We start from the raw sequence: 12,323 nt of genomic DNA on the forward strand, positions 1-12,323 counted from the left end.
CCCCCCCCCCCCCCCCCCCCCCCCCCCCCCCCCGCCAGTTGAGTAGGACCATACAAAATGAAGTGTATTGTACTTCTCGTGTATTTCAGTCGGATCCGGGTTGAGGAGATTATCGCAAAACCCAAACAAAGTGTCAGTCGATCCGGGAAACTACCTTACGTCACGAGTCATTTGGTGACGGGTTCCAAATGGGACAGGCCCTTTTAGGTTCAAGGTACTGCTTAGACCTCATCATCATGCGTTGCAGTTGTCTGGAGGGTGTCCTTTGTTATTTTAATTTAGTAACAATGAAAGCGTAACAATAACAGTTTACGTATGCCAAAATGTGTTCGCGATATATAGATACGGCGCCGGACTTTGGGCTATACCGGATACAGGATCATTTGCATTCGCAAAAGTACATCTAACCTACCGAATCATTGCCAAAAAATATTACTTGAATTTAAATCGTACTGGTACTAATCACCCCGTGAAATTATTCCGTTTGACTTGTCATTGAAGAAATCATTCAAGACATTCCAATGATCTGATCGTCGGTATGGAAAAATGAAAAAGAGTGTACGTGTTTCGTGATCAAAAGGTTTATGTTTGTTCACTGTTTTCTCGAAATGTGTAATATCTGATCTGACACTAAATTCAACAGGTGGGGGACCAGGTTTTTGAACGTTCTTCTTTGGACTGTGAGTGGTAACTGGAAACGAACATGATACCCAGCACGATATGGGACGGAGGGGTATACCCCCCCCTTCTCCATATATACCCTTTGCAAACCTAGACTATTAATTGCTCACCGTACAGATCCCCTAGGTATCTCAAAAGAATTCCTGAGATTCGACCCATATCGCGCTACGTTATGTGTCATTGTGTTACCAACCAGAATCTCAGGAATTTTTTTGAGATATGGGGGGGGGGGGGGTGCTGGGTAACAATAATACAGTGTGTATAGGGTAATAGGGACATTGGGGGGGGGGGGACTTGTGTCACACAACATGCTGATATAGAAAAGCAAATGATCCTATAGGACTTTTCACAAAATGCGCAAGGCTGCAGGGCATGGCGTAGACACCGGCGTGAATGACAGGACACTTGAAACCTCTAAAAAAATCCAGAGCATAAACACAGCCTTCATTTTGTTTCATCAAGCTCACTTCCTGTTGAAGATACCATTTATCTGGGATTTAAAAACTGTATCAAGTTGCTGGGTCATTAATTTCTCGAATGACGCACGCTTTCCCAAAATTTCAAGGATTATCTTAATCACAATTGAATGTTGATACTGTGATCAAATAATGCTATTGTGATTTCGAGTACATCCGTCATCCGCATGTTTAGCACGGGGGTCATATTTTGACCTTAAAAGTCTGAGTGCCGTTTTTCTAGGATTTCAACCCGGATACATCTTAAGGGTTTTTCTTCTGATACTCGACGGCTGCTACGCTTGCACACAAGTCCGGGATAAACCACAACAGGATTTGGCGACAGTATAAAAGAGGGGAACGGTCCCAGTACACGATCACACTGTGGAGAAATTGCTTGTCGTACAGACCTGTAAAGGTAAGAATATTTTCTTGTTCATTTTTGGCAAATTGAACACGTAAAACAAAATCACTTACAGAATGTCACATTGGAAGGACATCTTGAATGTTAAATAAGACTTTAGTGCATGGTGGACATGATCAATGAATGGTAGGTTTGCGGTAACACCGTGCGAATGAAAGATATCTCTTAGTCAAGGGAGGATTCAGAACACAATTTTTTGCCGGGGGGCCAAAAAAATGTTGGTCTCCAAAAAGTGGCCGGTGTACAAAAATTACGGCGTGGGGTTCGGGGCCCGGTTAAGAGCCCCCGATTGTTTGTGGGATTCTAGATGAGTGCGATCTGAGGCAATTATTCATGACCATTTTTGGAGGAAAAGATGGTGGCGTACGCAGTCACTTTAAAAAAAAATGGGTTCGGTTGGTGTTATTTTTTTTGTGGGGGGGGGGGCATGGCCCCCGTTGCCCCCCCCCCCCCCCCCCCCCCCCCCTGGATCCACCCTGGATCCACCCTTGCTCTTAGTGAATTCTGTCGGTTTAACTCGACGTTTCGAACATTATGATCTGCTCGTGACCAGGAGACTACTTGATAAAAAAAAGAGGCGGGGGTGAATCGATGGTTTTATCTTCTCAGCACCTCTTAGCCTGGACATATACTAGGTTTCACAATGGTACTTTACAAGTGAACATGTATGGTAACATTTGCGAAATTTTCTCAGAATATTACAAAATTTCTGTTTGTAGAACGACTACCAAAGAATCAACATGCCTCTGTGCGAGCTGAACACCAACGTCCCTAGGGCTAAAGTGGACGAGTCCTTCGTCAAGGAACTTTCGCAGCTTGTGGCCAGCATTGTCGACGTCCCAGAGAAGGTAAGCGTTTTCACTCTATCCTGGTGGGGGTGTCATAAACCTCTTGTACTTCACCTATCGCCGTTTGCGAGTTCAGCCACATCTTTATATAGACGACCCTATAGAATTTGTGCACACTAAGTTTTGTTTGTCTCAGATTTTGCGCGTTCCGCTCCTATTTGTTTTTTTTTACGAAAGCTTGAATTGCCTTCCTCGATACCGCGTATTACCCGTGATAATTTATCACAACTCCCGGAATTCAATGATAATTCCTTCCTAGGCCCTGTGGAAAAAACGCGTCGGACGGAAAGGCACTCTAGGGCCATGCTGAACACTAAAGGTGAATTCAACTTTGCACACAAAAGTGGTGCGTTATTCGCAAAAGTTTTACGTTATTTGGCAAAACTGTTGCGCTATTTCGCAAAACTATATTGCGTTATTTTGCAATAGATGTTTTTTCTCCTCAACAATAAAAAATATACATTAACAGTGTTGATTGTTGAGGGGGAGAAACCCAAAATGTGTTCTTTCCGTTTGTGAGTGCTGGAAGGAGGGGGGGGGGGGGGGGGGTTTATATGGCGAGACACAATGTCCATCTCCTCAACTATTCCAAAATAATGGGAGAATCGCCAATTAGTTTAACATGCATATTCATATTCTATTTCGTCATAGGGAGTGACCCTGCAGGTGAACCCTGATCAGCTCATGATGAGAGCTGGGACACTAGACCCAGTGGTTACTGTGGCAATCACCGGATTCAGCACTAAATACTTCACGGATGCTATGAGGGAGAAATGGGTGACGTCACTCACAACTTTCCTGTCAGAGAAGCTAGGCATCACTGACCACGGCAGGTAAAGACAAAGTGCAGATTCTTTTTATTTTATGAGAAATGATGGTGCCGTATTCACATTGTTGGTTATCTACAAACAAATTATATAAGGATTTATGAACAGTTGAAAAGTACCGAAACTTAATTCCACACACAAAAAAGCTACTCACTCACGAATTAAGCCCCCCCCCCCCCCCCCCCCCCCCCACACACACACACATCTTATGCTGAAGAGAGCCTATTCGGTTCCGGGCCCTTTCTTCTTGCATCCCAAAAAGCCGGCAGAAGAGTCGAAATTGGAGCCTTGAAAAACTTAACACAGGGTTGATAATGCAACACAATTATTTCTGTTTAGACTAATTTCCTTGCCGAATCATCACCCAAAGTTACTCGAGCTCGAGTCAAGACGATCCATTTATAGCCCCGCCCATGCATACACTGCGCACGTACGTACGTCCATGAGCAACCTCAAGTGCGTTTACAGACGCGTCACACGTCGTAAGCGCACGCGTGCATGTTGGACACCATTCACGGCTGTGATTGGTCAAAACCGGTCAAAACATCATAAGGCGGAGCTTAGTGAATCGGTCTATTGAAACAATCTGCGATGTACTAAGGGTTCACACCTGTAAATTGGCCAAAACCCATCCGCCGAGCTCATGAATAATTGCATTTCTTCAAGCCATAAAACTGAAGAATTGATGAGATATGGCAATGATCCTCTGCATGGCCCAAATTGGGTCTTCCAAATCTGAGCATTTGGATGCAATTAGGCTCGAAAGTGGAGCTATTTTGCCATGTTGTGGAGGGATTGCTTTTCCAGATGGCTACTTTTCCGCTTTGGGAAAAATAGGGGTCGTCATCTTTGGATGAGAATATCTGGATTGACCATTCTCCAAAAATTTAAAAGAAAACGAAATATGACATGTTGATTGTCATTTTTTGTGTATTATAGCGCAAATACCTGTGAGAGTTCAAAGTATTTTTAAAAGAATTTTGAAGTATGAACGTTTAGCACTGGTGTCTATGGGAATTATCCATAATTGTTTCCCTCCCGTTTTGTTTGTGCTATATTGTTGCTATTTTAATTCGTTAATTATTTTTCACTGTTCATTTACAGAATCATTGTGGCCTTCCATTTCATTGAGGCAACGCACGTCGGATTCTTCGGCAAACTCGCCAGCAGCCAACTGAAATAATGTGTTTTTGTGTGTAATACTTTGGTTTACTGCGCTTCCAAAAATGCTAAAATTATATTTTAGAAAAAAACACCTGCACCACTCCAACTCCCAAACAAACAAATGACGATTGTGTAAATGAAACAGCTTGCATCAAATGTAGGTTTTCCTCTTCCATAATTATTCTTAAAAACGTGGAGCAGACGCTTGAATTTTTTTTATTGTTATTATTCATGGTTTATTAAAAACATTTCCATTGCAGCAAAAGGCTGAATTAGGGAAAACAATAGATTTGTTCAATTTACATAAAAAGTAGAATACCAAAAATTGGCACACAGCGTTAGACACAAAGAAAATTAAGAAGAGCGAGCCAACAATACAATTGTGAAAATATGTAGTTATACGTTCAGTTAAAAAAAGGTTATTTGTAAAAAGAGATATCAAAAGATGTAGAAAAAAAAAATAAATACTGAAAGAGTAGGACTAAACACTTTAGTGCAATGAATTTAATTGCTTTGCAGTGCCGCAAAATGTTCATAGACAAAATAAATAGATATCTATTGAGTTGTATTCAAAAGATTGATCAGATGTGGCACAGGACTGTTCTTAAATCTGGAGGTATTGCATTTGAGTTCAGTTAATTTTGTTGAGTTCCTCAGATTGTAGCCAGCTGTTGACCTCGTTTGCGGAACTAGACTCTCGAGTTTTATGAAACAAAATATAATTAGAGAAGTCTTCAAAGAGTGAGTGATATACAAAAAAATCAAAACAAGTGCTAACTGTGGCCTACATCGATGTTTATACAGACATGCAGGTTGACGTATAAAGTTATTTTACAATTTTGAAATTGCAGGGTTTCTTGTTAGTTAATTGTTTTTACAGTGAAATCGAGTTATTAATAAATTCTGCTGTACAACTATCTAAAAGAAATACATGTAATTTATATATTTTTGCCCAACAATGTCCCCAAACAGAAACCCTTGTTTTATTATTATTATTATTATTATTATTATTATTATTATTTATTTATTTAGCCATTCTGACAACATTATAAAGAAAGGCAAGGAACAGCAAAAGTACAAGTACTGTGGTCCGAGGACCTGCTGCACCGTTAAAACAAGCTAAAATAGATTTTAAAAAAATAAATAAAAAGCCAAAAAAAGCATATTAATACATAAAAAGCAAGTACATTATATATACATATATAAACAAGCACTAAAACGTTTTAAAAGATGAAACGATGATATAGGCAGATCAATGCTGAGTATTGGAATATCTCAACACATTGTGCATAGCTTTGGTGATTTTTTTTTCTCACTTTGTTAATACTTGAAAAAATATGGCATCACATCTCCACACTAAAAACAAGCAAACTGAATATTGGCTAGGCCCCTGATTCTGTGGCTTATACAAATATTGAAAAGCAAAGAGGTCAATGATAAAGTTGCTTGAATGGAAAGCCACATCGTATCTTTTTATTTGTTGTATTAGTCATCAAGAATAAAATGTAACTGTCTATCAGATAAAATGAAATATTATGTCACGTCAAAACATTATTTGTGTATACATTGTAGTTAATAATTTTGGATATGTTAAGCCCCATCCATAGCTGGGACTGTCCAAATTATAGTTGGGACTGTCCCAGTTATAGTTGGGCCATTGTTATAGTTGGAGCATAACAAATATAATAGGAGTTTTGTAAACTGTAGTCGTTGAACATTTTCATATCTTTAATAAAAAGCAAGTTGAAACAGAAAAAATCTTGGGTATTGGGCTCTGCGTGTATTTGCTGCCTGGTGGGACTTTTCTTCTAAACGGTATAAACTTTGAACAGACATCAATCCCGATCCAGTGAGGCATTACTCTGACGGCATGATGACTTGTTCAAGTATCAAATTACAAACGATTAAGTTGGAGCGTTTTCCTATCTTGAGTTTTAAATTGGAGCGTTTTCCTATCTTGAGTTTTGTAAAAAACGTTGTGTTGAATAATTTTATTTATATAACTCACATATATAGCGCACAGTGCAATGGAAGTTCCATTGCACGCTGAATAGAACTTCCATTGCACGGTGTCACTGCTGCTGGTGGTGGCGCTGTTTTAAATCGAGATAAATTGAATATGATTGTTCTCAGCATGTTGAACAGTTTGCATAAATTTAAGATGATGAACTTGTCGAACTTTTAAACAGTTTTAACCTGAATATATTGGCTATTAAAAGTCAACCAATCACTGACACGGATTTGTTCAGGTGTTATATAAAACAAATAATGAATGTTTCACGTTCGTGCAATGGAAAGAATAATTTCATTCGGTGACAGATACATTTCATTCGGTACCATAGCACTCACAAACATTCATTATTTGTATAATCGTTAATATGGAAACCGAAAACAGACTCTTTCGTTATGGGTTCTCTGTATTTATTTGCTGTCTTTTGCAAAACATAACAACGATGAAAACACATGCAAACTGAAACGGTTTGATAGAGCACAAACTGTAAGAATTAGAGAACTGAAGAAAAGTAACTCACTTATTCTGTATCATCATGTGGGAAATTGTAAAAAGAACATGTGTCTGAACAGAACTTGAATCGTTGGAAATGAAATGTAGTTCACAGTATTTTCCGTACACATTATTGGCATACAACGCTGAATAGCAACATATGTGACCTGCCATAGCATAATGAGGAATAACCCCCACCTTTGACTTTGCACGTTATGTACATCATGTTAAAGCGCAAATCATTGCCTTTCCAATGATACCGAATTTATTTCTGTATCTTAATATATTTCAAAGATATGCCGCAGGAACTTCAATTGTGCCCTGCCAAATTTTGCTAATCTCATTTCGAGAATCGGCTTTGAAAAAAAAGACACGCATTGCACCGCCAATAGCAGTAAAAAACGTTCTTTAGTTTTTCCTCTTTTGTGGATATTTTTCCCCAACAAAAATGCATTGTGTGAATCTTGGATACCTTGGCTACTCAAAAATACAAAACAATAAATATAGATTTTGACACGATTTTTCTAGTATATCCGACATCGGGCGTCGATTACTCAAGAAAAGGTTTTGGGGGACATTCCTCATTTTGCCTCAGTAGGTCACATATGCCCTCTAAGATGGCCGCTAATCAGCCCCGCCGCGCCAGCTCTGTAAATTGTCCTCGATCTTTTGTGATCCCGTAGGTAAGTTTGTACAAGAAGTCCTTGCGGCCTACTTGTAACGGGTTGTATAAATATTTCTGGATATCAAGCATTTCGGACAAAAACTCGGGGGATTTCGCTCACAAAAACCGCCAACGTCTGGGTCTATTTTAGCATAGATGCGTGCATGGCCGGGATACATTTAGAAGTGGCATGGTGAAGTTGGCAAAAGTTTTAAGGCTGGTTTTGGGGAGGGGCATATTTCAAAAAAAAAAAAAATCGAACAGGCTATCTTTAGCTCTGGCAAATTGAAAAGAAAATTCTCCTTGAGGACTAGGTCCTGTAAAAAGGGAATATCAAAGACCTCAAAACCCATTACCACCATACAGGATAACGCTGGAAACTGTCTTACAGAAGAACAGGCCATTCTAAAGAGATGGACATCATGCTCAGCTCAAAAATCAGACTGATGCGCTCGTTGGTCATCTCCGTCTTCCTCTACGCCTGAGAGACCTGGACTCTAAGAGCCGACTTAGAGAGGAGAATACAGGCCACAGAAATGAGATGCTACAGAAAGATTCTTGGCATCTCCTATACAAAGATCACATCACCAACGAGGAGGTACGGACCAGAATCAGGCAAGTCATTTGATTCCACGAACATCTCCTGACCACTAGTGCATTGTGAAAAAGCGCAAACCAAAGTGGAATGGGCACATTTCACGGTAAGTGTACAAGGAGGAAGAAAGAGAGGCAGGCAGAGAAAGAGGTGAGAGGACAACATCTCAGAGTGGACAGGCCTGACGCTGAGTGACTCCCTGAGAAAGTCTGAGGATCGAGAGGGATGAAGGAAGCTGGTTGACAAGTCTTCAAGAGGTGCCCCCACGGTCAGAAGACTACGGGCTAGGTAACAGGTAACAAAACCCATTGACTCATTCATCATTCATCCCTCTTTTGGTTCAGTATAATTAATACAATTAAACCAACTGAAACAAATCTACGCAGAGATGGGATATCGAAAATGTTACACTTCTCATTCAATTTATTTCATCATTTGTTTAAACCTTTATTACGATCCGTGATAACATGAACATGTTACGGGAATATATTCAGTAATCCGGAGGGGGATAGCCAGTGAAGCGTAAGAGCTTTTACACGCAAAGTGCAAGTGATCCGTGATGCTCGCATCGCACACACCCACAAAACGTCCTTGCTGCCTTGTCAAAGTTGGTAGTTCGCATTTTCGCTCGCGCTCCGTGCTATCTCACTATTTAGCCACGCCGACGTCTTTTACTAGGCACGTCCAGGCTGTGCAACGCTTTCTTCAAGTGTCTCTGAAAGTTTGCTGGTGAGTAATTTTGTGACTCAAATCACATGGATTAAAAACTTTAGAAACTTTTGCTCAAGTTTGTGGCGAAATTAAAACACTACATCATGTATTATTATTTTGTGCATGGGATTATGGGCTTTATAGTACGTTCGTACCTCAGTCCATACTCAGTCTTTTTTTTATTCTTAAAAAGATTATGTTACTCCAAAATGCAACCTCAGGCAATCTTCTCTTAATTTATAGTGACCCATCTTATTATTATTATTTTTTCGAATAGTATATTGGGTACAAATGTATTAGAAGCAACCATGCGAATCGACACATTCACACAGGTGTATGGTGCGCTGGTGTACCGTAGCGAAGCTGCTGTTCCATGTGGCAAACCTACCCCCTACATTGGTCGTTACAGGTTTTCATTGCAACCTACATAACCATCCGGAAAGCTAGACCTTATTCACGCCAATTCGAGGTTCTGAGCTAAACCCTGAACTAATGGCAGGCATGATCCCTAGGATCATGACAATTACAAAAATCGTTGTTACGCCTATTGAAAAGAAGTGGTTTTTTTAGGGGGGAGGGGAGTTATGATTTCATCTTCTCAACACCAGTTTCTAGCCCAGACCGATGGGTTCACCATGGTATGCCTACTTAACATGTGGTTAAAATGGAGACATTTTATTTGAATTGTATGGGACTTTCTGTTTGTAGAACGACTACCAAAGAATCAACGTGCCCCTGTGCGAACTGAACACCAACCTCCCCAAAGCTAAAGTGGACGAGTCCTTTGTCAAGGAACTGTCTCAACTTATTGCCAGCACAGTCAACAAGCCAGAAAGGGTGAGCATTTCTTTCCTGGGTTGACATTTTAAACTGTTGTAAAATTCATAAATTGCAAAGCTTTCAAAACTTAAAATGTTGGGCTTCAATTTCTGCAAAGTAGTGGCAGCAAGTCAGTGTAGACATGGGCGTCGCGAGGGGGGGCAAGGGGGGGCACTTGCCCCCCCCCCCCTGGAAACGAAAAAAAAAAAAAAAAAAAAAAAGGAGGAAAAAAAAGGAAAGAAAAGAAAAGAAAAAGAAGCGAGAAGACAAAGTGGTGTAAATTTAACGGGGGGGGGGGGGGGGATGTCCCTGCCCCTCTAAAACTGATAAATCGAGAATGTGTTGAGAAATACAAGCATTTTTTGGCCAAAATTTTTTTTGCCCCCCTCTAGAAAAAATCCTGGCGACGCCCATGAGTGTAGAGTGTATTAAGACCAAAGCAATTCAATGTGTACAAACTTTTGACCAATCTGAAGATGTTTTCTCATGAGCCTGCCAAAACAGTGAAATAAGTTTGGAGATAGTTGGGAAAGAATTCCATATACGTATGCCACTACTGTTTCCCTGCAATGACTTACCAGCCATCATATCAGAAAGCAGTAGTTAAAAAGTGAAGTATAAAGGCAGGGAAAATATTGAAGCATTTAGTGAGAAAACACTTTTCCAGACCAGTCTCGATCATAGGATTTGTACACAGGGTGTCAAGTGACTTCCGTGTATGAAATTCCTCCCCCCCCCACCCCCCCCCCCCCCCCTTTGCATTCAACAGGCATGTACAATTTTTTTTTGTTTTTTTTGTATTCAGTATGAATGCATACAAAAGCGCACTCTGGGTCTCTCTCTCTTGAACAAGAACATACATGTACATGCACTTCCTAAAAGACTGCAAAGCCAAGAATCTAGGAACGGCAAACTTGTTTATTTCTGTTTCCCAGTGCCCCGAGTATCACTCTTATCTATGGAGCAAGTTTCTTGTATAATGTCTGATATGTCTGGACATGCAGATATATGCAAGCTGCGCGCCAGCCAATCGGAGTTGACTTTACTAAATCGTGACATCATTTCATTCCTAAATCAGGACTAAATGGTTTGATTGGTCAATTCGAATGCAGTGTTATGTAATACAACAGTCGGGCGCGTTGAGGTAACATGATACAGAGCGCGTGACACAATTGCATGGTCAGTGCTCATGCACTGATTGGTCAAATTCTAGGAGGTCAAGAGGCGGGGTCTTGCCTAATTAATCAGCGAATCTGTTCATATGTAATAGACCGTGGCTTTTGTCACGGTCTATTACATAGACCAAGTGCTAGCTGGATGACTGAGAAAAATATCGCCAATCTCCTCAACTTTTCCATAAATACTATGTGAGAACATGGTTTAACATGCATTGATGATGTCATAGGGAGTGACCCTGCGGGTGAACCCTGATCAAGTCATGATGAAAGAAGGGACACTAGACCCAGTGGTTACCATGACAGACACCGGGTTCCTCAGTCAACACTTCACGGATGCTATGAGGGAGAAATGGATGACGACACTCACACCTTTCCTGTCAGAGAAGCTAGGCATCACTGACCACGGCAGGTATAAAGACAAATTTTGAAAATACGAAGCAGTGATGGTGTCAATGTCATATGCACATTGTTTTACACTGGTTACAATGTCTAGTATGAACATCAGATGAGTACAGTCTCGAAACATTTTTTTTGTCCCAACGTTTATGATGGTTTATCTTTTTCATTAACTGACAGAACTCAACCCATCAAACCCCAACGGCATGTTTTGTTGGAATCTGTCAGAATGGGTACAGTACCCCTAAGCTGACATTTACATTGGGTTGGCACACCTCCAGAATCAAAGTCAGAAATATATGTGTGCATATGGTGTTGGAATTTGCCAGGATGGGTATGGTTCCTAGTAAATCAAGCTAGGGAGTTAGGGTTAAGGCTTTTTTTTATGCTAGTGAAAAGTGGCATCTTCATGCTCTGCCACTCTCTTCTTGCATTCAAAAAAGTGGCTGATAATGTAGTCCAAGTTGGACGCCCTTCTTCATTGCATCACGACTGACTTTCGTTTTCAGTTGGTACTGTAAGCCTCGCAAATTGTTTCCCTGTAATCAGAACAAACTTTGACATAATGTTACGAAGAGTAACCGCATGCTTACAGTTTTAAATACGCAACCAATGTTTGTTAAAAATTTGTTGGTGTGTAATTTTAATCAAACTTCATCTGAATGTCACGTGATCCACAAGGTCAAAGTAAAGGTCAAAAGGTCATCATACTTCAAGTTGCTCCGACATCAAATATAATGGTAAATTTAATCTAATTTATTTGTGTGTTTTATTGATCTCTTTGACTGAATCGTCGTCGTGTTCCATTCCATTGAGCCAACGCATTTTGGGTTCTCCGGCACGCTTGCCAGCACACTGCTTTAAAGAAAAATCTTAATAACTCGGTTTAATTGGGGTATATTAAAATGCAGGGTTTTCTGTGGGTTAAATTTTGGTAAAATTGGATTTTGTTATTGCGTTCTATACGTATTTTGTATATTTTTGCACAAAATGTCCATATGTCGTGGGCAGATTATAGGCATTAGAATAATTCCAACTTAGGCCTGTTGTGCATATTT

The 12,323-nt window shown here is 40.2% G+C and overlaps 2 protein-coding genes across 2 annotated transcripts; both read left to right on the top strand.

Moving 5' to 3' along the window:
• The first annotated feature begins 1,397 nt into the window (after positions 1-1,397).
• Positions 1,398-6,137, top strand: LOC119730543 (macrophage migration inhibitory factor-like). The gene is made up of 4 exons (XM_038203518.1): positions 1,398-1,554; positions 2,280-2,408; positions 3,060-3,241; positions 4,340-6,137. Exons 2-4 carry the CDS (start codon positions 2,301-2,303, stop codon positions 4,416-4,418), a joined length of 369 nt encoding a protein of 122 aa, XP_038059446.1. The 5' UTR covers positions 1,398-1,554; positions 2,280-2,300; the 3' UTR covers positions 4,419-6,137.
• A 1,970-nt stretch (positions 6,138-8,107) lies between these two features.
• Positions 8,108-11,448, top strand: LOC119730034. The gene is made up of 3 exons (XM_038202824.1): positions 8,108-8,164; positions 9,581-9,709; positions 11,097-11,448. Exons 1-3 carry the CDS (start codon positions 8,108-8,110, stop codon positions 11,295-11,297), a joined length of 387 nt encoding a protein of 128 aa, XP_038058752.1. The 3' UTR covers positions 11,298-11,448.
• Positions 11,449-12,323: the final 875 nt, after the last annotated feature.

The sequence above is a fragment of the Patiria miniata genome, unplaced genomic scaffold (assembly GCF_015706575.1).
Source record: "Patiria miniata isolate m_02_andy unplaced genomic scaffold, ASM1570657v1 HiC_scaffold_22, whole genome shotgun sequence".
Classification (NCBI taxonomy): Eukaryota; Metazoa; Echinodermata; class Asteroidea; order Valvatida; family Asterinidae; genus Patiria; species Patiria miniata.

Excerpts from the sequence above, each read along its gene's own strand:
- LOC119730543 (XM_038203518.1), top strand. The coding sequence starts at position 2,301 with ATGCCTCTGTGCGAGCTGAACACCAACGTCCCTAGGGCTAAAGTGGAC. Across the intron at positions 2,409-3,059 it reads TTGTCGACGTCCCAGAGAAG|GGAGTGACCCTGCAGGTGAA; the intron begins GTAAGCGTTTTC and ends ATTTCGTCATAG. Across the intron at positions 3,242-4,339 it reads GGCATCACTGACCACGGCAG|AATCATTGTGGCCTTCCATT; the intron begins GTAAAGACAAAG and ends GTTCATTTACAG.
- LOC119730034 (XM_038202824.1), top strand. The coding sequence starts at position 8,108 with ATGCTACAGAAAGATTCTTGGCATCTCCTATACAAAGATCACATCACC. Across the intron at positions 8,165-9,580 it reads ATCACATCACCAACGAGGAG|AACGACTACCAAAGAATCAA; the intron begins GTACGGACCAGA and ends TTCTGTTTGTAG. Across the intron at positions 9,710-11,096 it reads CAGTCAACAAGCCAGAAAGG|GGAGTGACCCTGCGGGTGAA; the intron begins GTGAGCATTTCT and ends ATGATGTCATAG.